The sequence below is a fragment of the Salarias fasciatus genome, chromosome 18 (genome assembly GCF_902148845.1).
Source record: "Salarias fasciatus chromosome 18, fSalaFa1.1, whole genome shotgun sequence".
In the NCBI taxonomy this organism is placed as follows: domain Eukaryota; kingdom Metazoa; phylum Chordata; class Actinopteri; order Blenniiformes; family Blenniidae; genus Salarias; species Salarias fasciatus.
In genome coordinates, this window is record NC_043762.1 from 18,826,831 (window position 1) to 18,853,992 (window position 27,162).

General features: G+C 42.3%; 1 protein-coding gene across 1 annotated transcript in view; it reads right to left on the reverse strand.

The window, feature by feature from the left end:
- Positions 1-8,875: 8,875 nt before the first annotated feature.
- carmil3 (capping protein regulator and myosin 1 linker 3) overlaps positions 8,876-27,162 on the reverse strand; it is a 78,773-nt gene continuing 60,486 nt past the window's right edge. Inside the window, exons 26-40 of the mRNA XM_030114401.1 lie at positions 25,486-25,599; positions 24,685-24,860; positions 24,499-24,586; positions 22,753-22,878; positions 21,940-22,006; positions 21,587-21,774; positions 20,839-20,918; positions 17,453-17,572; positions 15,997-16,165; positions 14,916-15,288; positions 13,774-13,880; positions 13,460-13,658; positions 11,560-11,631; positions 11,132-11,251; positions 8,876-9,633 (exon numbers count right to left, since the gene is read on the reverse strand). Coding sequence (XP_029970261.1) covers positions 9,593-9,633; positions 11,132-11,251; positions 11,560-11,631; positions 13,460-13,658; positions 13,774-13,880; positions 14,916-15,288; positions 15,997-16,165; positions 17,453-17,572; positions 20,839-20,918; positions 21,587-21,774; positions 21,940-22,006; positions 22,753-22,878; positions 24,499-24,586; positions 24,685-24,860; positions 25,486-25,599 — 2,040 coding nt within the window. The 3' untranslated portion in view covers positions 8,876-9,592. The remainder of the gene's footprint in view (positions 9,634-11,131; positions 11,252-11,559; positions 11,632-13,459; positions 13,659-13,773; positions 13,881-14,915; positions 15,289-15,996; positions 16,166-17,452; positions 17,573-20,838; positions 20,919-21,586; positions 21,775-21,939; positions 22,007-22,752; positions 22,879-24,498; positions 24,587-24,684; positions 24,861-25,485; positions 25,600-27,162) is intronic.

A 27,162-nucleotide genomic window follows, 5' to 3' on the forward strand; every position in this document is an offset into this window, starting at 1 on the left:
CAAACAACATAAACTCACAGGTGGTTGTACCTTCACTTGAGTGAATATTGATTTACATTCATATTAATGCAATCTGGCCTGATTACAAAGTGTTTTTGAATGAGCCATGATTCATTGAACTGAGAAGAAAAATCACATCCTTAATTTCCAAATCAGCTGGGTTGAAAGCCTTTGAAGTGGTATTTATTTGCAGACTTCTATAATGAATGTAACAGAATTATAGTCACTGTTGGTGTTGCTATAATTTTAAACAGTCAAAGCTCATAAAATCACAAACTCATATCACCCACTTAGTGTTTCAACTTTTGATTCGACTCAAGACGCGACATGAAAAGTAGTGATATGTCGAGACGCTGACTGTTTTATTGTTTGTGTTAGGACTATAATATTTTTGTCTGCAGCATCGTTTCGCTCACAGGGATTTTTTTCCTTCTGGTTGTGCTTTTGGAGAATATTAGCATGACTCATTGTAGCATTTTCGTGTGGTTTGCTTTTAAAAGGTAGGGTCATTTTCTGGGCATTTTTATCATTCTGCTGTTTAACCACTTGATTGCGATATTATCAATGTCACTTGAAAAGGTCGGCACGGCAGCGGGACGCTTCATCACACCCACTTTATCAGAATGTGCGTCCACGGCATTGTGTGTGGAGGACAGATGGACGCGCAAGTGATCAAACGGTTTGTTCGTTCCCCCGTCCATCTGCCGTTTTCATGCAGCATCTCACTCAAGAGCAACATCCCTGTCCAAATTCAACTTTCTGGAGTGGGAGGAATGCGAGAGGAAAAAAGGTCAATGAAAAAGCTTATTTGGTGTTTTTCAACAAAGGACAGCTGGCGAGGAACTTTTCAGGCCCTAAATATATGTGACAGGAGGAAATGTTCATTAGACGGGAGATAACAAATTAGCAGCCTGCTTCGAGCCTTCCTAAACTTTGCCTCACACACATTATTTATAGTTTCCGTGACACTCTGAATTTATTTGCGCAGCGGCGAGTGGATGTGGTGTGAAGGCACGAGCGGTGAAAAGAGGGTAAAAAAAGAAAACATGGCAGATGAAGGGAGACAGATAGAGGATGAGGAATACAGGGGCGTGGAATGTTGAAGTTGTCGTGTTTAACTTCAGACACATTGATCTGGCTTGAAGCTATTTTTCGTGTCACCATTTCCCCCTTCACCCAGTGAGTAGATCTGACCAGTCAAAGCGTTAAAGGAAAGTCCCTCTGGGATTACTACAGTTATTCTGTTCTAAAAGGTCAGAATTGTCTGAAAAATGCAAGTAAAGTAGGATGAAACTGTTAAAATCAGCTAGAAAAACAGCTGAAACTAATGAAACGTTGACCATCCTAACTTGTAACTGAAACTTCATCAGTGCAACGTAAGATATAATTTTGTACAAGTTTTAAAACAACGACATATATGAAACTTTAGAAGCTGTGTTTGCCTCATTTTAAAGGTCAGACGTGTTTAGTGGCTCCAGGTAAATTTGATTTGGTGGAAAATCACAACAACAATGGCTGTTTTGGCCTTAGAAGGTTGCAGACCTCCCGCTTCAGTCAATAAAACGGAGAAATCTAATTTCAACAACTCCACACAGATTTAGTCCAACAGCAGCCACAAAGTGCATTTTTAATACAACTCTGATGGAGAGAAAAACAGGGAGAGTAGCAAGGTCATCAGAGAATTTGGCTAAATTAAATATCTGAAATGCTCGAAACAACACAACGAAGGCAAACCCGAAGGGGATGGCAGCAGAGGTTTGCTGACCAAAAGGCCCAGGTGTGATAGAAGTTAAAAGAAACGGCAGAGGTCTGAAATGCAGGGCAGCGCCAGAGGGAAACACGGAGAGGATATTAAATGCATGTGCCTCACTTACTGTGAACGGTGACCTGCTCCTGGGAAAAAGCTCTCTGCTCGCCATAAACTGATAAGCTGTATAAAGATGAGAGAGAGGGGGGCACACACCTGCGCCTCCCTGTGTGAACGCCCCCTCTTCACTTCTCATGAGGTTTTCTGCACAAACACACACACATACACGCGCTTTCATTTCATAATCTAAGCAGAACATTTCATATTCCCTGTGCCCCTTTAAATAAACTTTTTGATTATCTTTTGCTTTCTTTTTTCCTGAGACATCAGTTTCACGTCTTATCTTAAAATTATACTGCAGCACAACTAATCTCCGTCTCTAACTTTTATCTTTTCATACAAAAGTGACAAACTAGGTGTGAAAACATTCGCAAGAATGATGGGACGAATCATCCTGCATGAACGACGCCTTCATATAACAGGAAAGATGAGGGGGATGCCACCAGAACCCGAGGCTGAAACGACGAACACAGCTTCCTCAGGTATTATCTAATCGCTTCCAGGAGTTCAGGTAATGTAATGCCTTTCCTCATATCTCGTCCAAACCTGAAATGAAATGTAATCTCAGAACTGAAACATGTCTTAACCTTCATGTCTCAATTCAACCTTTCATTATGTAAATCCTTGTTTGGACCAAAATGCAAGGGAACGTGGCGTGCTCCCGGCTTCTAATCCACACAAAGGAAGAGCTTAGAGACTACATACACAAACATGAATTCATTAGTTTTCTAAGACCCTGCATTGAGTCACACTCATTTTCTTCAAACCTGCTTTGACTTCAGCCACAAGCGCCGCGTCACGCTGACCCTAATCTAATGCTAACTTCACTCAGGCTTTAAAACTCATCTTCACCTCAAATAATGTGAGAATTCTTAAATTGGACTTGGGTTTTACTCCCTGAGGGAAGTCAAACCCTCAGCGATGTGCCTGTGTAAATAGATTTAGGTCCACTCGCCGGTGAATACCACACGCACAAATCCACACATGAACACGGCTCCTGGTCGAAGAATTCCTCTCTCATTCTCATCTTTGCTCAAAGTGTCGGGATAATGAGCAAAGCTACCGACCGGTGAACCACCGCCTGTATCAGCGAGATAATGAACAAATTCAGCATCACCTCTGTGGACTTCATGACTGCTATCTTCTATTGCCTCAGTGTATTTTTGGTTTGAAGCTACTTTAATAATTGGACTTTGCCTCATAACTGCAAGAGCCCTTTATAGTGCTGCAGCTTGTAGTCTCCAACAGACTGTGTCCTCAGTTTGGGAGGAAGTCTTTTCTCTTGTTATAGCGGGACAGACATCCCTTACAAAAACCCAGAGATCAATACGATTCAGTACCTTTGAACAACTGAGACCTAACCTCTATCAAGTTAGTGTTCTCTCTCAATGTGGGCAGCAAATCAGTGCAGTGCAACTTTAAACAAAAGCTAAAAGGTACCCAGTTGTCCCCTTGGTTAAATTCACACTCACCTTGAGAAGAGTACGGAGACACAGCTGAGGTCAGGATGGCGCTGTGTGCGCGAACAGGGGGACCACATCCTGTTTTGTTAGACGTTTCCATTTGGGAAGGTGTTTATCACACACTGGAACAAAAACAATGGAGATAGTAAGCACCTTCAAACCTGATGGTGTTGGTTTTTTAATGGAAAAAGAAAAAAATGCACAAGAAGGGAATCGCTGTGTATTTTAAGACATCAGAGTACGACATTGACTAAAATAAGCCAGAAGCTGCTATATTTTTCCTTCGGTTCCACCATCTTTAGCAGTGTGGTCATAAACCCCCCATGCAACAAGAGCGTTTTTGTGGCAGTGAGCATCAAGCTTTGTCAGGTGATGATGGAGTTTTTTCACCCAGTCGAAGGAACTCAGTGAAGTGAAGCTCATTGACACGAGCCAGTAAGTCAGGAAAAATGCTCTCTAAGTGGCATACAAAAGATTTTTATTTATTTATTTTAACCAGGCACAGCCAAGTAATACGATGCATTACCCTGTGTAAAGACTGATCTCCCAACTTGTCCGAGAATAATTGCGATTACTGAAAGAAACAGAGTTTTACTTTGGAATCTACAACAACTAGGGCTGTCAAAAGACACATTTTTTTAAAATCACGATTAATCACATTAATTCCATAGTTAATCATGATTAATCACGCCTTGAATAGCGTTTTTTAAATTCTGTTGTTTTGCATTTCAAGGCAGTTTTCAGCCCATACCGTAAAGCATTCATCAGTCCAAAAGTTAAAATTAATGTAACTGTTAAAGTTTCAGCATCACGTCATGACTGGGAATCACACACAGTGAAACAATTTCCTTTTTGACCTTGTTGGATTTTCTTTCAAAATAAAGTGCCATGTAGCATTTTAGCATCTGAAGTTTTCATCAGCATCAATACAACCTCGGCAATCAATATTATTTTATTGTTCTTGTCTGATAATGAGGTTTAATCATGAGATTCACGTCTTAACATCCTTCCTATAGAGACAAGACATCTCCTCATCAGATGCCTGCTGATAGAAGACGTTTCACCCTTTAGTGGTGTGTTGACTAAACTGAGAAAACAACACTTCTGGCAACAATGGATAAAAATAATGGCTGTGGCATATTGAGCTGTCATGATAAGCGTCTTCAATAATACAATTTCAGAGCATTCAGTGTGAAAACGAAGCTCCCCTCGGTGGTTCGGTTACCTCAGCCGGCCTCTCTCCCTCCAGCTATTTGCCGTCTACAGAATAACTCACTCCCACAGCATCAAATGCTGCCTTATCTCCTTTAACATTGACCTCACTACCACTTTCTTCCCCTCCTTGGTGCAGACACAGGCAGAGGAGCACGCAAACACACGGAAACACCCACGCAAAGCGCCAGCGCACCTAGACAGCCACACACCGCTTTAATCTCCACTAATTGCCGGCAGTAGGTATTATGAAACCGGGTTGTTTTTGAGGGAAAACAAACAGGTATGGAGGGGAATAAGTAAGCAAGAAGAAGAGGAGGAACGGGGCGAGAGAGCATCAAGGGCAGGCAGACGCAGACACGGGGAAGGATAAAGGGAGGATGAATGACTACTTCCAGCGAGGGCTGCATGGAGACTGTCAAACACGCCTCCTCAGATTGTAAAGATGGAGGCAACGTGAATAGAAGCCTTTTATGAACCTGAGAGGAAAAAAAAACACAGCGACAGCTGCGTCGGTGGGAGATGTCTGAGTCGTGAAGAATTCAGGATGGAGCTAGAGGAGTCTGTCAAGTGTGTGGCACTCTTCTTACGTCATTCTCATTCTTTTGAAAGATATATAAAAGGCGTTATTTCCAGATAGGGCAGGGAAACAGGTGCAGCAAGGTTTATGGGGTTACTAGTTCAGGCTTGCGGATTCCTGAGAGAAGATTAATCGTGAAGTCGGGGAGAAACTTTGGCTCACTTTGACTGCATCAGTTTATTCTCAATGTGAATTCTTGTTTTTTCTTATGCATTTCTAAAAGTGTCTTTCTGATGATTTGCTGTTCAGGGTTTAGGCGCGTCTTCGCAATCTGCTGACTATTCTAACTTCAGCCTTTTCTGCATTTGACAGCTGCAAGAATATTAACAAGCAAAGCTGCTGCTCAACAAAAATGAATATTTTAAGGGTTGTATTCAAGCCCATTTCAGACAGACAGCCGAGTGAGTTTCCTGAAGAATTACTACATTTCAGTGTTAAGCAGTCTGTCCTTGAATTATCTCAGGTTTAAATCTGCTGGGTTTGGGGGATTTATTTATTTATTTTTGTGGAGTTTGCAAGTTCTTGTTCTTCCTGTGCATATGTGGGCTTCCTCACACAGTCCAAAAACCATGCATTTGAGCAGAGATGCCAAACTATAGTTCAGGGGTCAAATACTGTGCAACTGGCTCTTGCCATTTTACAATTTAACATTTGTCCACTTGTTAAAGTCCAAGGCGGCAGAAATACAGTTTGAAAAACTCATTTTCACGAAACCTATAAAAGTTGGATATTAGAACCTAAACGTTTGCTAACAAATTTCACCCTCGTGGTCCATTTTTCAGGGTTGCAGTGTTCTTACCTCGGCCGTTGCCTTCCTGTCTGGAGTTTGAATGTTCTTCCCATGTGTGCATGGGTTTCCTCTAGGTATCCAGTTTCCTACCACACACCAAAAACATGAGCTTAGTGAGCTGAATGGCTCACACGTGTGGCGTCTGTCTCCGTTTGACCTGTAATGGACAGGTCACCTGGCCTGGCGTACCTCTCCCTCACCCATAGATTGCTGGGATAGGCTCCAGCGAACAGGATATTGCCCTCTGAACTGGAACCTTGTCTTTGTTACTGAAATGAGTTTGTTTCCTCTGTAGTTTCTACACTCAACAATGTCATCCTGCAGACCAGAGTCTCTGACAGTCTGGTTTGAGCCATCAGCCATGTTTGACACTCAAGTGTCTGAGGTTAATTGGTCACTTTAATTTCGTGTGTGTGTGTGAGTGAGACTGTCTCTGTGATGAACTGCTGACATGTCAAGACTGGGTTCCTGCCTTTGGCTTATATAGCGGGCATCCTAAGCAGTTCTTAAGATGGATAATTGTGATTGTTCGTCAAGCCCTTTGTTTACCGACCTTCCTTGGAGACTCACATCTTCACTTTTGACTTAATGGTTTTGACCCCGTAGATAACCGTATTGATCGGTTGCCCTGAAGTCGCCATTGAAGAAGACAGAGCAGTAGAGAAAATATTCAGCATGTTGCTCCATCCAGTGAGATTTAGAGAAATGCACCATCATTCTATGGAACAATGCTCTACAAAACCTTCACCATAGCTGTGGCTTGTTAAGAATTAGACTTGTAATAATAATGAAGTGAAATAAACATGCTTTGCTTGTATGCAAATAAACTGCTACTCAACTTATCCAAGGTGCTTATTATAAGACTCCAAAAGCGACATACAAGCAGACACACTCCTCGGAAACCACTGTAGTTTTCTCTTTTGTGGGTTTTATATTAAAAAAAAAAAAAAAAAAACGATTCAGCCAAGGCTCCAAATCATTTCTCGACTTCATGCATACAAAGGAGACAGTGGATCCGTGAGGCTGTTACCTTTTTCCTGTGCTGCTCAGTGGGTGCACGGGGAGGCACGCCGCCTTGTATAAACTCATTACCAGCCTTCCACTGTTGTCGCAGTGAGTCAAGCGGCTCGCTGCTGACCCATCTGCTGGTGCTCCACACATGTATCACACACCTCTCCACAAACACTGCAGACACAGATGAATGAGCAAGGTTACAAACATGCAGATAAATGAGTGTGCACCTCACACCATCTGATACACATCATGATGGGTGAGATGGAACACCCCCCCCCCCCCCATCAGGAGTGTAACACACACCATTTTGTGCACAGGAAGTTTTGTTGACGTGTGGGTTTACATAAAACATTCAGCTGGGCATATGGTGTGTGGATAGAATTAGCAGAGGCTTATCCAGTGACCGTGTGAATGTAAATGCAACACCCCTGGCCGTGATCTGTCCTGGCAGGGAGGGAGATCAGGTGACAGCAGGGAGGGAATTAAAGGCTCATCGCTGTCACAAGACAAACAGGCTCGCCATTGTCTGGAAAATGTTGACGGACTGTCCCGATGCCACCTGAATCAGTCTGACCGGGGAGACCTGATCTACCACTTACATGCTAGAGTTGGAAGGGCTTCATAAGGAGTGTGACAATTTCATGCTGATCTTGCTTACTGGCAAAGCTCCAGAAGTCCTGAGCTCCAAAAACTGTCATAAAAGCCTGCATAAACATGCAAAGAGCGCCTTCATCAGCGGGGACTGCAGTGCACATGATTATGGTAATGACAGTGCATCTAGACTTGGCAGGAGCATCAGTCTGAGCAGAGGAGGTTCAAACCAGAGGAGGATCAGTCTCTGCTGCCATCTGCTGCCGACAAAGGGAAAGAAACAATAATGCACAATTGTGACATTACTGAAAAAGTCACCATGCTTTGAAAGCAGTGCATTACTTTTCCCCGTTACAATAATCAGTTACCTCTAGCTTATTAGTTGAGCTGTCACACTTTCTAATTAAATGCATTTATGAATTAATAACGCAGCAACTGAACAGCTGAAGAGAACTACACAGAATATTTTTTTTTAAAAACTACGCAAGCGATCACTGGGCTAATAACTTGTTACTAGAAAAAAATCCATGTTGCTCTCAGGAGGAATGAGTTACTTCAGAATTAAAGAGGAGCTTCTAATTCAGTAAGTGTTTAGTGAGATATAAAAACAGACTTGAAAAATGTAAATACAAACTGTTGACTCAAATAGTAGGAAAGAGAGCAGCTCTACAGTTATTTTCTTGTGTCGAAAAAAGAGAGAATTACTATAAATCTATCTTATAATAAACCATAGCATAAAAAAAATCCTATTAGTTATCCTTACGGTACCTATTATTCAGCACCTGTCATTCAGAACATGAATCTCGACTTGGATGGATTAAATAGATGGATTGAAATGTGTCCATTAAGAAAATGACATTTTTTGTTAGAATTTGTCATCGCTGTGTATAGTATTGGGGAATTTTAAAGATGCTCCATCAATTGGCTTTCAAAAAGGTGACATTTTCAAAAGAGACACATTTGAACATTAATGATAAAACCTGAACGAGAGAGAGAGACACACACAAACACACACCCTGAATCCTCACACTGCAGAGAAATTCTGCTCCTAACCAAGAAATAAATCAGCAGTAGTGATTTCAAAATGCTTTGTGAGCGGTATTTACATATTTTAAGTATGCTAAAATAAATGTGTTACCTTTTGATAAAGCCACAGGGGGAGCTCTGCATTATTTTCCCATTTAAAATCAACATTTGCTTCGCTTAGCTTTCATTCTACAGCGTAAAAACAAACATCACAGTTGAATAAGGGACAGTTTGACTCTGCATATCAACAAAATGGGTGGACGTCCTTTCAGAACATGTTGAAATGAAAACAAATCCAGAGACAATATCAACATAAATATTTCATAACCCATTTCATTTTGTAAAGTCAATTTTTATTTATTCTGATTGATAGAAGCATTTTTAGAAAATATACTCATTTCCAGGCCCGTAAAATCAGATTAAAAGGATCCACTGATTGACTTAAATACTCTTGAAGAGATGGAAATGCTAATTAAATGGTGACACGTTTCTCAATCATCAACATCAGCATACACCAAAAGCATACTAACAAACACAGTTATCAAATGTTATATTATCACAAAGAAACAAAAACAAAACATGATTGTTAACTGTTGGAGTTACCACAATGGATAGTGCAGTTTTTTTTTTTATATTAACTATATACATCCCATTAGAATAAATACAGTACAAATTCACTTTTAGTAGTCACAGATTGTCAGTACAGGGAGGAGACCATGTTTACTTATTAGATATTTCTTCCACTAATGCAGAAAACAGCTCATGGGCATACTGGAGGGACACTGAACTACTGTGTGTTTGTATGAAAAGTAGAGCTTCTTTTGTGCCTGAGAAAAAACGATAGTTTAAGTGCAAGCAGTTAAAAACCAAAAGCGTACAGTACATGCATTTTCAGCAACAAATGTTGACATGGTCTGACAGAAGAAAACAAAGCTACTGTTGAACCGTCCTCTGCTAAATCCACACAGTTTTTAGAAGCTCGTCTCTATCCAGTCGTCCATGTTCCAGTCGTTCTTCCCCACCGCGCTTCTCCTCGTCCGCAGGTAGCGTCATAAAGCGTCTCTGTTCCCGAGCTGGGGGTTTTCAAAACCTAAAGAGACAAGACCAACGCATCCAAATGAATCTGGAGGGGAAGTCAATTTAATAATGGTTCAATTTAGTGTGGAAATTTTAATGCAAAGTAAAATTAAAAAAAAAGGTATATGGGTTTCCACTGCTTGTTTATGCTGCCCTCTGTTGGCACAAATCACTTGCTGCTAGTTTTACGCTCCTGGAGCTGATTAAACCCCATTTCTATTCATTAAAGCTACATCTTTAGATTTTTTTTTTTTTAAAGGAAAAATACTCATGAATGCAAAATTATTCTCGCCTCTGGCTCCATCCAAACCTCCACACTGCTCGCCTGCAGCTCAGACTCACCTGAGGGTCACACACAAGTCGGCGCGCACGATATTAGTGAGGCTTCGTGATAACAGAGAGCACGAGCCTGTGGCTCCACCACGCTCCCTGACAGGGCTGCTACATCGGGTCAATTAAAGATTAAACTTTCTGCGTCTCACAGTCTTCTCTCACTAAATTGTCCAGGAAAAACACACAGATGCAGTCACACGATAAGGGATCACGTTCATCTTCAAAGCTGCATTTTGTCCAATAAGAATCATTTCGAGTTGAAAGTGTTGCAGAATTGCTGTGAAAAGCAGTATCAATGACTAAATGACTGGAACCGAAAACAGATGCAGTTTTACGTTTTCCAAAACTGGAGTGAAGATCTGACACCACAAAGAGAAACGAGCGCTCCTCTGATACTCCGATTTCAGCGGAGACCGGCAGAAAGCCTTTTTGTCCTCCATATAAAGTCTCCATTTGAAGTTTCAATCTACTTCAATTCAACTAGACGGGTCACAGAGGACCACTTAAAGCTCACAGATCCTATATAACTTGCTTTTATACCGCCATTTGTGACGTGGAGATCCTTTTATCATTCTTACAGTGATGGTAATTGAGTCCCCGGCAGCAGGTTTCTGATATATGGTTCTGTGTTACCGAGGTAATTGGCAGCGGTTTCGCCACGTCATTAGAGGCCCTCGAAACCCACTGCCCCCGGGTTTTATCCGCAGCGCCAAACTGCGATGATGAATCAGCTGAATTCCGGCTGCCAATTAGCACAATAATGGAGGAGAGTATCCAAAAAAAGTCAGCTCCAATTAAAGCAAGAGTGATGATAAAAAAAAAAAGGGCCTTGTTTCAGAAATGGTGAAGTTCTCATCTAATAGCGCACTTATCCAGACAGTCAGAGCCATCTGCCAGCTGTACGGAGACTTATCTGGAAAACAGCCAAATTATCTCTTTAAATTGTATTTTGTGATCTTTCTAGGCTGAGGCGCTGATCAAACAACGAGCATGCACTCAATATGTAGGGTATGACTCTTCCATGTTCGGTTAATAAAGTTCACATGTGTTGAATGAGAATCTGTTCGTCATAATTTTGGGGAGCAAAAGGATGAGCAAAACCTGAGAGATTACAGACAAATATCCCGCAACTTTGCAGTCATACCACACATATTTTCCAGAAGTGAGGAGGTACATACACCTGGTCCCAGCAGGGTAGTCCAGAGATCTGTTTCTGTACTGGGGAAAACAGGGCTTTTTCACAGGGAATCTGCGATCTGAAGACCTCTCCAGATCGTAGGGGCTGTCCCGTTCCATGCCTGGGGGTGGGGGGGAAATGGCATGAGAGACACACACATCCACAAGTAGAGGGGAGATTGGTGGGGAACTCATGAAAAGGGATGCGGGGCGAAGCAGGTGAGACGAGGCGCACAAGGCGTGGGAGAACATCAAACATGCTGGAATCAGCGGAGAGGAAACAACAAAGGCGCCGTGCCGTTGTTATGAATTACAAAGGGAAAACGGCAGCATGTGCGTCTGTATCCATGAGGGGAACTGCATGCATGCTGGGTTGAGCCGTAAAACAAAAGAACACACACACAGAGCGGCAGAAACACACACACAGTACCTATGTCAAACGAGCTGGACTTCCTGGTGTGATGTGACGCGGCTGGAAACCCGTTATGGCCTTCGTCCTCATCTGTGGTGGAATAAACAGAATCATCATTTAGAGTCCCTCACCGACTATGGTAGCTTTTCATTAGCGCAACATACTAAGTTTAACACCACAGCTGTTAAACTAAACCCACTCTGGAGAGTTCAGGTCAGCTGTTCCGTGTGTCCTGATGCACTGAACTGCAGCAGCTGAAGTGATGAATGATTCATCACGCGCCGCACTGGAACCCAAATAGCTCCACGATCATTACAATAATAATCACAATGATTAATTATTGAGATTTGAAGTGGGACACGACGACAATGGGCGCCAACTAGTTACATAAATAACCAGAATTTGAACAATAGAGTGAATTATGCCACCCCCTCTCCGCCGTTTCTCTTTGGTTCGATCGTGCCCGACGAACTGAAGTCTTGCAATAAGGCAGCAATTTTAGAAAGAAGTGTCTCAAAAAGGCAGCAGCAGGTTGGTAATGGGAGAGAAAAACCACAAAACGGGTTATTATTAGCATTACCACACCGACGGTTGTTTCAAAAAAGGAAAGTGATAAAATGTAGCCTGTCAACAGACAAAACCTCACAGTTTCACTGTTATATTGGCATGCTCCACCACACTGTGCTTTTTATACACTTGTAGGTGAAAGTGGGTCATAAACTTTTGCATAAGGTATGAATACTGAGGAAACATTCATTCTAAAATAGGCAAAAAAGGCATAAATAGATTATACTGAATTACGCCATATCTTAATATGCAAATGATAGAAATCTTAAATATTTTTGCGGCAAATTAGACCATAAATGTCAGGTTAGAAGCGAAGAATGTTTTGATTTCTCTAAAGACAAAAACAGGGAGGAATTAGATCTTTTTTGCAGGATTATCGAAGTGACAGACGCATCAGGATTTGACAGTTGCTATGCCAAGAAAACGTCACTTATTCAGTCATGACATCAGAAGATTGAGATATTTATAACATATTTAATCTCATGAAATATTCAAAAAAAATTAGATACTGTATTTTTGAAGCATTAAAAGTTTAAATGCTTGTACTTAAAAAAAAAAAAAGGTATTTCCGTTGTATTGTTTCTTCTTTTTTCGCTCCAGCAGAGGCTGCAACAGTCCTCACATTATTTACTTGAGTGGACGTACAGAACAGGTGCAGTTAACCATATCTTAAAACCTGCAGTTTTTCCCTTTTACTATAGAATATATTCATACAAAACCCTATGTATCTATGTAATACTTGTGTTTGGATGTATTTTTAATTTTTAAAACAGTTAAATTATTTAAGTGGCTCAATCTTAAATGAATTAACTTCTGTAAGTAAAGTGTTGATAACTGTCAGCCGCTTTTATCCTCACACTGTAATCTGTAGAGGTTTCAAAAAGTAACAGCAGTGTTTACAGCGTTAGAAAGTTCAGATGTGTGTGCAAATAAGGGGAGTAAAAGTAAAACGTTTCATTAATATTCAAGCAAAATGCAGTTACCTGAAGAATGTACTAATAAAGAAATATAAATGCCATGACTTGGATCGTCTGGAATCTTGTAAACCAGCTGTACAATGTGTTGATGGCAAGTCCACAAACAGTTGTGTGTCAAGCACAAAATATAAAGACGATGGAGCGGCAGTAAAACCAGAAGGTAACAGTTTGTTTTTAATGAGTTAATAAGGATTAAAGTGGAAGCTCTTCCCAGTTTGTCGACACTCCAGTCCTGGTTCATTTTATTTCCTCTCTGGACCTTTAAACTGACTTTAATTGGAATATAAGGGTCCATGTAAACGCAGCTGCTGCTTTGAATCATCCACCATCAATTATAATAGCTGGCTCTCACGGCCGAGACGCCGTTATGGTACCGTGATTTATGAGGACGGGCTCGGCTGCTTCCGGCCCCGGCTCGGCACACGCTGACGGACTCCGTCTTTCGGCGGCCCCCTTGCCTTCCAGCTCGCCGACTCCTTCTTCTTCTTCCTCTCCTGGAGTGGCAGGAGAGACTTTTGGGGAAACCGTGGCCTCTTCTGGAGAGGTCTTGTCTCTTGACAGGTCGAGGACGGGCTGAAGGAGGAGCAGAGTGCGTCTTTATGCCATGAATGACACTTCGCAGAAAAATAAAAAGTTTCCTCTGAAGCCGTTTTCTGTTCTTTTCTCTTTTATCGGAGAGTAAACACACCTTATTGGGAATGAGAGGACGCTGTCCCTCCGGCCCCCGCCCTCTCGGCTTCTCTTCACGCTTCCTCTCGCTTTGTTCGTCTTCTCTCTCCTGTCTCCCCGCCTCTTCTGCGGAGAGAGAAACACACAGTCGACACGTCTTTACAATGATCTATTGAAACTTTGAAATTTAAAAAGCAAAAGCCCCGAAGCAAGAAAGCTGGCAAGTGGCATAAGTAGATATTTCATGTGCACCTGGAAATATAAGCCCGGGGACTGAAAACAGACTGTCATTTACTTTATATTTTAACTTTTGTTTGTTTGAAAAAAAAAAAAAAAAAGAAAGAGGGCTGCAATCACAAACCGGAGAGCGATTCTATTTGTTTGTGAGGAGCTCCCTGCAACTTTTCACGGGCGAAAAATGAAAAGCATATTGTGCAGGCCACCTGTTCACACGCTCGTGTTTACAGCATGCTGGTGATGGTCCATTTAACGAAGACAAACAGCTGCGGCTTGTATTAACGCCTCCTAGCTGTCCACACGTCGCAGGGAGGTTCTCAATCAGAGAATAGAAATATGCATTCCTGGACCTGTTCTCCATTTTTAATGTCTGTCTGGAGACTTCGTTATTGATTTTATGACAAAGCCGGTTCTAGCCTCTGGCTGCTGGGCTGATCTCTTAATTCTCTTTGAGTTGGGCTGCAGTATAAAATACTGAGAGGGTTTTTGCTCATTAAAAAAAAAAAAAAGTCTAGACTTGAAGCTAACAATAGCTTTTAACAATGGCTCTTTCTTCGCAAACACACTAACAGGTGGAGCTTCATGCCGCTGGGAGCGAGTTAATCAAACCACTGTCCGCTTTTATGGAGCATCTCGCATGTTGATCAAAGAGTTTAACTGCTTTATGTTTGATTTTAACATGTTTACATGGCTTTTCTCTCATTGCAGCTGTAATCCCATTAAATAATAATAATCAGCATGTGTGGCTCAGTGGTCAACTGTTGCTAAATAAAACAAAATGCACTCGCTCTCTCTCAATGTCTTCAACAAGGTCATTGCTCATATGTTTATGTCATGTTTATATCTAAATTTGATCATCCACCCTTTTAATTAGTGTATTATTTCAGTAAAACAGGGACACTGAATGCAACCCAGGTGCAGTACCTAAACTTTCCTGCAGGTGTCTCTGCCTCATCGCAGCCAGACTGGGTTTGCTGCTCTGTGGGGGCGGCTCCGGTCTCGGGCCACACGCGGAAACGTGGCCCCCCGTGCCGCTCTGCACGTCTTCGTCCATCTCGGATCGTGAGTCAGCCAGCGGCACAATCCTCTCCTGCCTGACCGTCTCCATCTGTCTGTCCGTCTGCTGCTTGGACGACGCCACATGGCCGTTCGTCCGGGTATCTGTCGGGGCGTCTGAGACGGTCATCGATCTGTCAGCATCTTGGTCAGTGGCCTTGATGTCACAGGTGCTGCTGCTGTCCGAGTCTTCGATTTCTGCCCCGATGCAGCTGTACACCATGCTGACCAGGTCTGTGGACTGAAAACAAATCCCCCAGAAACAACACAGTGAGTTTCGTCATTTCTTTTTCCTCCTCATGTGAGAAAGTTTTGCTCTCTTTTAAGCAACGATAAGAGGGATGAGCAGAGAGAGTGATTCCTCATTCAGTATTCAGTTACACCTAAATTAAATTAGCCCTCATTTGCCAGGGGATGTCCTCAAATCCTTAAGTGGTGATCTGAGGACTCTGCTTTGAGAGAGGGATAGATTCGGAGTCATCCAAATCCGCTCGGTGCTTTGAGAGTGAGTGAGTGTGCATTTCTGAGCAGATTTAAAATAGGCCAGATAGTCCTCCACACCTTCGACAAGCAGCACAAAGCAGACGCATAAAAAAAAGGCTGAGAATAGCAGGTGGTGGGCACAGCATGCAGCTACACACTGTCATGTCAGGAGGGAACACAGGAACCGGGAGCACGGCACTCAAAAGGAGAGTCCTGATGAATTTAGACAGGAGGCAGCCTTAAAAGATAACAATTTATGTGATTTGAGTGTTAGGCTATTCTTAAACTCGTAACTTAACATTATGTCATGCTTGCAGCATAATTTGAAGTGCATGTGTAAAATAAGTCCCTGCAGCTTACAATTACCCAGAATGTTCTGAAGTTAAACACACACTTCATGAACGGCGTCGCTACGGGTGTTTGACAAATGCCGGAAAAACAAAAACTCCTTTCTTGATCCGTGTACCTGTCTTTGGATGAGGCAGGGTGGGCTGGCGGCTCTCATCCCATGAACAGGGACACCCTGAGGAGGCCGGGGTGAAGGCATGGCCCCGTTAGCGCCAGGGACAGCGCCGTCCGGCCTCACAGCGTCCCTGGGGTGCTGGATCATGGAGTACACGTTTTCCGAGGCGCTGCTGAGACACAGAGAGGAGACATTTAAACCCTTAAATTGGCTTCTTTGTCTTGATACAGACAAGTAGTACTGATGACAGTATCTGTATTTATTAGAAAATGTTGGGAACCCCTGAAATTTGCATGTTCTCCCACTGGTTTCTTCCAGACACTTCAGCATGTAGATGAGGCTACATTGGTGAGTCTAAATTGCTGGTAAAATAAAAAGAATACATTTGTCTTTCTCTGTTTGCGCAGCGATGCACCCCACCTAGGATCAGTTCTAGCAATCAGATGTCTGTTGGACAAAGGTAGATAGACGATGGATGAACAGCTTAACTATCTGTATTATGATTTTAATACATTCAACCTTCAGTTTCTCTCATCGGAGTGCATATATGTGTTGGTTTGTTGTTTAATTGGTCTGGGATAAAGTTGGTTTTGGGCCTTACTTCCTATGAACTTTATTATTTTGTGTGTTTCTACGAAGACAAACAATAATACACAACGCAAACACTGATATACATATATTTTTACCGTCTTGTTAAACACTGCAGTGAGGGCAGTAACTTTTGAAAAGCATATCTCTGTTGCCACATTCAAGACAAAATAATGGATCTAGATGGCGACTGAGTGAACGCAGAAGAGAAATCTGATTGCTTAGCAACAATCTGCAGGTGAAACATTCCAAACCATGGCTAACTCTTTCTTAAAAAAAAAAAAAAGAAAAAAAGAAAAAAGAAGGTACATCTATCTAGAGATGTCCTTCAGATGAGTCATGTTTGCCTTCGCTGTGCTCTTTCGCACTGGTGTTGACTGATGTAAAAGTTGGCCTCCGTGTTTATTTCCAGCACCTCGGCGAGGCTGGCAGCCGGCCGAGGGCTGCAGTTTTGTGAGGACATCTGCGAGCCGTTACATCCGCCGTAGCACCGACGGACACTTTCCCTTTTTTTTGTGGGAAATGTGCAGCTTAATGGTCAAGTCTGCAAACGGTGCAAAATGTCCCTCCCTCTAAGGTTCTCATAATTATCTTTACTAAATAACTTTGCCAAACATTTCCCACTTTGCAGCGCAGACATCTACTTCTTAACTTCTGCATGAGGAGCTTAAATGCATGTGGTGAAACATATTCATCAATGCAAAGGAAAACAGTTGGAGGGAGGGGAACATTTTCTTCCATTAAAATATTAATGAAGCTATGAAGTGGCGTTAATGCCCCGCGCTGGATTAATTTAACCGCCATCCCAGTCTCTGAGTGTGTGCACTTTAACTTCACCTTCGTGCTCCCAGCTGTTGTGCAGCGTACTTACTCCGAGTCCTGATTGGAGATGGTGGAGTTGCGGTTCTTGCGGAAACCGGAGAAAATGGACAAAACGCTTCGTCTTTTCTTCCTCCTGAGAGACTGGGCCTGATGGAGGGAGGACAGCTGACTGAAGGACAGAGGGGAGACAAGAAAAAGAAGAGATGAGATATTTTGTGAGCTTGTATTCATCAATCAGTCTTTATTTATGTAAAGTCTTCACTGACAACCTGATGCTGGTGTTAACTGCTGCAGTGACTGTACGGCCCACTGAGAGACAAAAGGCAGCATACTTTTCATTCCGGGCTTCAGTGTGCAGCCAATTTAATGTATCTGACAGAAAGAATAGTTTCTGCTGCCCCAGTGAATCTTTTTTTTTTTTTTTTTTTAATGCACTGCTGGCGTTCACGCTGAGATGTCACCCGATAATCCTCGGAGGGTTACCTACCAAATCGCAGCGTTTCGAGGAGACGGCGCTGCTCGGAGCTGCAAATTTATGATGATCTTACAATCCTGCTCAAAGTGAGGTGCTAAAGACTTTAAAAAAATGGTTTGAATGCTTTAAAACCTCACGACAGCATCAAAGACAATCACACATTCAGAATGCATGCCGCGGTGTTTGTCTGTCCAACAGACGATCGCACATACATCATTTTATTCACTTTTTAGCCATTAAGAGCTGGAATATAATTTGTGCATCTTTCCCTTTGGTGCAAGTTGCAACTCGAGCAATTTTTCGGCATACATTTTTCAAGCCCCCCCCCCGATCGATGAAATGCTTTAGGATTCAAAAAAATTCACGTGAGCTAAAGCCAAAATTACTTTACGCCCAGCTCTAACGAGAGGAGCAGAAAAACACTGCAGATGCTCTTAAAGTGATACACGCAAGCCTTGCCTCGGGCCTCGATGTGTTTACTCTCCCTTTGGTCTGCATCAACCCAAGATAAGATATGGGGAGATAAAGAGTTTTTTTTAGCTGCAACATATTCCACTATGTTCATGTATGTGTGTGTGTGTGTGTGTGTGTGTGTGTGTGTGTGTGTGTGTGTGTGTGTGTGTGTGTGCGCCACTGAGGCAGTCCCGTATTGTTTAATTCAGAAGCTTTCTTTCATGAGAAACTTTCAAAGCTGGAAGAAAAAGAAAACAGCAGAGTCCTTGATGTGAAAACTCAAACAAGCTGTAAGAAGCTCTGTGAAGCTGGGAGGACCTGCGGAGTTCGTGGCACCTTAAGTGACTATTTTCACAGCTAAGTGACCCATTTTCAATCTGGATGTACCGATTAAAGTCACTTTGAAGGGACCTACAGAGATCCATGCACAATCGACCACGGTACTAATAACATCAGTTGCTTCTGGTTGCAGCATCTTCTAAAATCACAGACCAACAACAAATCAGCCGTTTAAAAGATTCATTTTTAATAAATTTCACTGACCTCCTGCTGTCTGATTATCATTCTCCACAGAGAAAACTGTCTTCAACACAGAGAAATGACAAATAATTTGCTGCAAAGTCGCAGCGTGACTACATAAAGTACGTCCGACTGTGATGATGCAGGATATGATTTCTTCCTTAATCTGTCTTTAAGTATTGGGTGAAGTTTCAAGTGTTTCAAAGTGTGCGATGGTGAGCCGCTCCAGCAGGGCTTGATTCACATTACGCCCTCAGCTTTTAAAGTGTGTGCTCTAATAAACTCATCATTTCAACCTCCACCTGATTGTTTCAAATGATGTATGCAGGGAGCAGGAATCCCCCGGCTCAAAGAGACTTCCTGCTTCTACTGGCTGAAGCCCCTCTGGGAGGCTCAGCACCGACTCTCAGAACCGTTCTTCATATTCTAAAAACATGACGGAGCAAGTTGATGCACTTCACTATATCTGCATCCTATTTCTGGAGGAACACGCTGCTCATTTATCATTAACTGTAGCGTACAGAAGCAGTGCTGAGCAAGAGATCTAATCATGTAGTTACACGAAGGACTTTAGAAACACCCTCGCCGCATACAGATTCATAACGCATTTCTATTTTTGGGCCGAGTCGATTAGTCTCTCAGTATTTGCAGTCTGGAGTGCAAGTATCCTAAAGTAAGCCCATTCTGATTAACAACCTCACGCACAATTCATCTGGAGCATATTTAAAAAATGCATAATGTCAGTGTTCAAAACAGTCAAGCTTTTACAATTTAATAAAAATATTGATTGTTTAAATAGACATAAAGCAAAGTATTCAAGTTAAACGATGACACAAAGAGAAATACTGTTTCAGACATTAACGGGTCATAATACACCAAAAATACTGGCAGTATAAACATTGTTCAGCTTTCACTGACATTTCTATTTTTCCCCATTTCTTGGGACTGTAGAGTAAGATTTAGATTTTATGTCAACAAATTGTTGCTGATTACGATTATTGGCAAGTTACAGGAAGTTCCCTGAATTTGACTCTAAGGTTCCAGAAAGAGCTTTATAGAGTGTCTGAGTCCCGTTGAAGGAATTTCTGTGTGGAATCCATACGTGTGGATGTTTCAAGATTCTCACATTTGCTAAGTGTGATATGTCTTTATACCAGATTATTATTTTTTTTTACTAGTTTATTCCTCGGGGAGACGTTCAGCTCTCCGGCCACCAAGAACGTGCACGTCACACAGTTAAGCTCCAACTCTGCATTGCTGCTGGTAAAGGCACCCTGTGGAGACGCCTTGTACAGAACATTTTTGTACTGAAGTGTGACTAAACGCCCTGTGTGTTTCCTCCAGGCTGAACAAAGTGGAAATTTTTTAGTTGGACTGCTGCCGCATTTGGCACATTGCTTCCACATGCAGATCAATGAAAGAGTGTGAAGCCATTGGCAGGAAAGTCTGCTGTCACCTGTACGCGCACGTGTGTGTGTGTGAATACCAAAGAAAGAGCAGCTCCAACCACCAAAAATATATAATTCACATATCAGTTATAATTATTGTAATATCAAATGTTTCTTTAAGGAAGAAGACATTCACTTAACAGAAAGCAACTATGAGTCTCTATTAAAATAGCAGGAAATCTCATCTTTGTGTGGAGACTGAAGCACTGGCAGGAGTTTTTACTGCTGAAAACTGAACGTGAACAAAGCAGCGTGCAGTTGAATGTAAAGTGAAGTCAAAAGGAGAAGGAGCAGCGCACAGGGTCATAGGATGTGTTGTATAGTTGTATACTTACATCAATAAAAAGGAGCTGCCACGCCGTCATTGAATGCGCATGTATGTGAAGCTCAATGATGAAAGTTCCCACTTTACTGACCCGCAGCTCAGTTCAATCGATGCTTTTACTGAGCGAGCGTTGGCCTCAGCTCGCGGCACAATAAGCACATAATCACTTTATGTCCGGACAACAGCGCAGAAATGGAACCGATTCGGGATAATACCTGTCGGGCAGGACTCGCTTGCTGTAGAAATCAGGCAGTCCGTCTTCCAGCATGCTGACTCCTCCGTTTTCCGAGCAATGCTGCACGCACAACAGGAAGTGGGAGTAACGGGATAACAATGATCAATCTGCCACGACAAACTGAAAGGCTGACGAGAGGTATTATCATTTCAGATGACCGGCTGGCAAACTCGCACTGCACTTCCAACAGACGTCGGTTTTGTGAAACAACTCTTGACTGAGTTTGTTCTGATTTTAGAAAACAGCTTTTAGAAAGTCTGGAAACAAACAAGCAGCTAAGTTAGCGACTGCCCCGCAGCCCCTGGGAGACGGCTTTGCATGATTTGATGATTTGAGTCACAAAGACACACATACGACAGCTCCCGCCTTTAAAAGGAAGCTATTTTTAGGAAGTGCCGCCGGCAGCGAACACAAGACGGATAACAAAGGTTCACATAAAGCAGCCGAGAGATAAAAAAAAAAACCCTAAAAAATAAGCATGTTGAGTTTACTTTACCACCTCAGCCAGCGTGCGAACACTTCAGAGGAAACAGACTGAATTTGAGTATAACAGTGAGGGTTTAAAAATGGGTCAATTTAATGCATACAGAGATGCCACAAGCAAATGAAAGAGTAAGTTAAAGGAGGTTCGCTATGCAGGTTCATGTGTTTATTTTCAAAAATTGGCTTTGACCCCCATCTGCAGAATTCCAGCTCAAAGCTCACTGCTCCGGCAACCATCGACTCACCGACTCGGGAGGGAGGTGCCCCGCTCGGTGTCTCCGCGGGGGGCGTGGCCTGACGTGAGTCACGTGGCGCAGGGGCGAGCCGTTGGTGGGGAGGGTGGACAGACACTCCCATGATGCCGAGTGGGTGAGAGTGGCCGAGTGCGGCGGGGCCGAGGGCGTCGGAGAGGAACTGGGCTCCTCACCTAAACCTTCAGGACAAAACGGGAAAAGAACAAAACAATTACAATTCTCTCTTTAGACAACGCTGCAGCTGCTGCAGTACTGGATCACATTAGATCTTCTAAGCACACCTGTGAGTACATATACATGAGCAGTAGAGGAGAATTAGCTACAAACTGAAACTGAGAACTCACTCAGTCTGGTGGAAACAGGACGAATTCTTCTTGTTCTGGAGCTCCGCTTCTTAATAGCCATGGTGTCCTTTCGCCAGAAAACACAGCTATTGGTTTAGATTTCTAAAACCGTTTCAGAGCATACAGAAAACTTGCCCAACAGAGACAAATTTTTGCTTTAAATCTCTTTCAAAATGAGATTTTAGATTGAAAAAAAAAAAGACATTTAAAGAAAATGTGACCTTGACTCCATCATTCTTGAGCTGCAAGCAAAACCTTGCAACAAAACTTGTTCAAGCACAAAGACTGAATCAGGGATTTCATGAAATTCTGATACATTTGTTTTACAGAAAAACAAAAGAAAAGGTACCAGTGCTGTCTCTATTCTGACTTTTTTTTTAAACTATTAATATTATTATTACCATATTAATCACATTTTTCCCAGATGTTTTTCAGGTGCAAAAATGATTAAATTAATAATCTGTGTTTACTCAGATTTCTGACTATTTCTAAAAACTGTTTATTATTGCAATCTGAGAATTAATCATTTCCGGATATGTCACATGTGTGAAGATCCAGGAGCTCAGGCAAGTATTGTTTTTTTTTTTTTTTTTTTTTAATAGTTCTTCCCTTTCCTTAACTGCCAAGCAGCTTTTTCTGGGTCAGATATTACAGTCCGGGAAAAACTTTTTCTTCTGGATGATCAAAATGCTGTCACCACTTTAGTGAAACTTTTTTCATGCCTATTCATAGTCGGCATCAATCAAAACACATTCTTCATTAATTGACTAATTTTACATAAGCATAATACGAGCATATGTTTCAGATGCTTACGATTCCCAGGTTGACACCAAAGTCCTCATCGGGGAATTCCAGAGACTCCATGAGTCTGGATTGTCTGATAGTGCGTCGGCCCGATCCCACGTCATCCCAACGCTTCGCCTGAGACACCTGCCGCAGCTGATGCAGCGCACACACAGAAAAAACAAATAGAATATCAAAAACAGACGAAGAAGATGCACGATCCATCCCTGCATCTAAGAAAGTCACAGAGCACAATAAACTTCACCAGCACAGTTCATAAAGACCATGAAGGGCATGGATTAAAAGCTATTTCTAGATTATCAAAGCAGACCCAGGCATGATAGAGGACAAACCGGCACTGCGGCGCAACACAGAGAGGAGAAGGAGATGCAACGTCGGAGGCAGTGAACTGAATGCAGAACAGAGCAGCTCAGACTGGCTTTACTGACACCAGCCGGTATTCACCTGCTCCTCCACACGACTGATTTTAAACAACTTAATTTAATAGTGAGAGAAACCTGCAGGGCTGGATCCCATCTTCAACTAGCTGGAGCTGTTATGTTGTTTCTGAGTTCAATATTCACCTTAAAAGACTCAGAAACCTTCATCCAAGTTCGGTAATGACACGAGAACCAAAGCACCCACTTCAATTAATCGCTCATATTACAGCTTTGAGACGCGCAGCTCGAGAGCCGTGCCTCAGAAACCCTCGATGCAGCACAGTTTGATAAGTCGTGGGACATTTTACATTTTCTGAAATGCTGCAGTTCAGTTGTTGTTTTGGATCCGAATGGATCGTCTACAGTTCAGTGTTTTTACGTACTAAATTACGAGCCGAGTAAATGTTTTCACATTTTTGAGTGTTGACTTTAGTGACATATTAATTAGTTTAATCGAGGTATTTGAAAGTCTACAGCACTTCAAGCTGAAAAACTCCGCATTGATGTGTCACACTTGTCAAAATCTTGTGGTGGCGTGAAAAACAAAAGACCTTTATGTGAATTTATCTATAGATGTAATGACACTCGTCGACAAGACGCCATTAAAAATTCATTTACGAACGCAGCGCACTCAGGGAAAACGTTGAAAATTAAATCCTGTGGGTCATACAGACTGCAGCTTCAGGAAAACTAAACTATAGAAACAGACTAACTTTTCTGTATTTACCTGCAGTGAAAATAAATGTTTTCAGTAAATAGCCAGAAAACGCAGCCGTCTTTGTAAGACGGGCTGAAACAATTCACTCATTGTGACCACGTTTGAAGCAGACTGCTAGCTTCGATCACTTCACACCAACATCTGGGGTGAAGCTTCAATCAATAGAAACAAATTGGCCTTTGAACTGATTTAAAGTTTCACTGAGGATAACGAGGTCTAACTTAGATCCAAACTTTTCTCTTTTTTCACATTTTACTCACATATATTAAACCTGTTTTATTGATGCATGGGTTTTTTTCCACTAACACCTTTCTTATAATTATTTTGAACAGAGTTGTGACGACCAAATTGGTGGTTTATGTTTCATTTATCTATTCATCTTTTTATTTATCGTGGCTCCAGTGAACTGCATCTACTTAAGAGTTCTGCTTTAAAAACCTAAAATAAAGCACAACCTTTCATTTGGGTTTACACAAACATTAAATATTTTCTTCATTGTATGCATATAAAAATATCTGCTTTACAAACTGTGTATGCTTTTCATAACATACCTTTATTCCGGGGAAAAACATTCTACAATCTACCAGAAGTCATGCAGAAATGCGTCATTACCAGTACCAGGGTTTTATGCGTGGTGTAGAGCTCCTGCAGAATCTGATCCACGATGGAGTTGGTCAGATAAGAGACCACAGAGAGCTTCACTTCCCTGGCAGAGAGCGAGACAAAGGCAGAAACGGTTCAATCACTCTCCTCCGCCGAACCTCCCACCGTGGAGCGAACCTTTTAACCCGCGGGCCGTCTTACTCCAGAGCTCTGTTGATGTCCTCGGCCGCCCTCTCCATCAGGGCGCTGCGAATCGCTGATCGAGGGATTGAAACCTGCTCGGAGATGGACGAGAGCGGCGGGCTGAGCCTCTCGGCGGCGGAGCAGGACATGGGGCAGAGCTCGCGGCACAGAGACACCATGGAGTCCACAACCACCTGGAGGAAAACCGCACGCGGCCCACGGCTGTGTTATGATCATTAGGATGTGCTTTATGAGCAATCCAGCAACTTATTATTCAGTCACTGTTCCACTAACCCATACCATCAGCTTCAGATCTCCACAGGATGTTCGTCCATATAAGCTCCAACGTTTGTGTCAACACTGAAAATTTCCTGCTTACTTTTTTTTATAATTTAACAGATGTTGACCAATGCAAATTGAAAATGCAGCCTTATGCATAAAAACAAGACTGGGCAGCACAGAGATGTGAATTATACTCAAGTAAGTTGAAATTCAATAAAATGAATCCCAGATTCATCCTCAGGGTGTATGCTGATTTTTTTTTTTTTTTTTTTTTTAATCATTGGCTCATGTTGTGCTCCTGAATCTCAATGAGGGCAAAACGGTACAAAAAATGTTAAACTGCTCATTCGCTGTTAATTTAAATGCTACATTTCTTTTGAAGTCAGCATACCTGCACAGCGCACACAGTCACAGGCCATTAATGGCCAATTTAAATGCAACCAGTCCAAAGCTCCACCACTGTTTAAAAAAAAAAGAAGAAGAAAAAAACGAAAAACTAATGCATCAGAGGACGAGTGTTTCTGAGATTACGGCCACCTGCAGCTCCTTGTCGGCCGCCTTGGCGAGTTCTCCAGCCAGGGTGTCCAGGCGCTGCTTGACGGGGCCGTCCACCGACAACACGTGGGCCAACTCGCACAGGGACGGATACAGCTGAGGGAAACGGGAGAAGTCATCTCAGAGGTTTCTCAGCACAAAAAAAAGTCTTGCAAGCATCAATCACGATCACAAAATAACTTTTTCAGCTCTGAATACGTTCATTTTTATCCATTTTTACCTGCAAATATTTAAATTAGCGTGTTACACAGAGCACACTGACCTTCCATTCATTTGAATCAGAAGAGATGAAGGAGGATAACAAGACAACACTAAGACCAAACATTAAAATGCATAAATGGAACATTTTCTGGTGAACAAGAGTGTACAAAAGGAACATACAGAATATTCAGTATTTTATTAGACACTTGTAAATATCAGAACATTGGACTTAAATTCATTTTACTAAAGGTTCAAACCAACTGCACTCCACCATTTCTCTCGTGTGTGTGTGTTAGTTCTGTGTGGGTGTTGGATAGTGGAGGACCATTATTGTGGAACTGGAAAAAGAAAATCTTCAACAGAAAAATGAACAAAGATAAAGATGAGCACTATCAACCACAAGAAAACACACACAAAAGAAGCACTACTGAATCCTGAAATCATGCCTTCCTATTCATTTTCAGTAAATAGAAAAATATTGTTTATTTGTTGTCCTCATGACAGTTTAACAGTGTGATGTTTACTAGAGTGTTTGCTGCACAGACTGTATTTCTCTGTTTGCTGTTTCACGCGGAGGCTGAATCTTTGGATTCTTGGTGTTTTAGAGTGATTTGGGTTATTAATGCTTCAATACTGATTGGAAAACGTTTCATTTTGTTTTTTTTTGGGGGGGTTGAACTTGCAGAAACTGTTGCAGATGCAACTAATTGCACTTTGAGTGACTGCATGAGGACTGCTGTCTAAAACATAAAAGAAGCCATACGGTTGATGCAACATGTAACATACATACAGTCAATAACATGACTTAATTTTAGTCATATTCATTTACCAAGTTTTAGCCCATCTTTCAGAAAGAAAATGCTTCAACGTTTGAGGGGATTCACTAAGAAGTTGGTAAAATGGAAATATTAACTGTAGATGCACCTTTACAGGATCATTAAACAATCCTGTTTCCATCAAAAGTGGCTAAAACTGACAAATTACACATGAAACATTCATTTCAGCGGGACATGCACAGAACACCTCCCCAGGGAGACGTCCAGGAGGCATCCTAAAGAGGTGCCAGAGCCACCTCAGCTGGTTCCTCTCGATGTGGAGGAGTAGCGGCTCTACTCCGAGCTCCTCCCTGGTGACTGAGCTCCTCACCCTATATCTCTAAGGGAGCGCCCAGCCACCCTACGGAGGAAGCTCATTTCAGCCGCTTGTATCCAGGATCTTGTCCTTTCGGTCATGACCCAAAGCTCATGACAATAGGTGAGGGTGGGAACGTAGCTTGACCGGTAAATTGAGAGCTTCACCTTTCGGCTCAGCTCCCTCTTCACCACAACGGACCGATACAACGACCGCATCACTGCAGCTGCTGCACCGATCCGCCTGTCAATCTCATGCAGTCGACGACCACGGCCTTGGATTTGTTTTGGAAAAACCACATTGTTCCTCCTGGATCTAAAGTTCGAC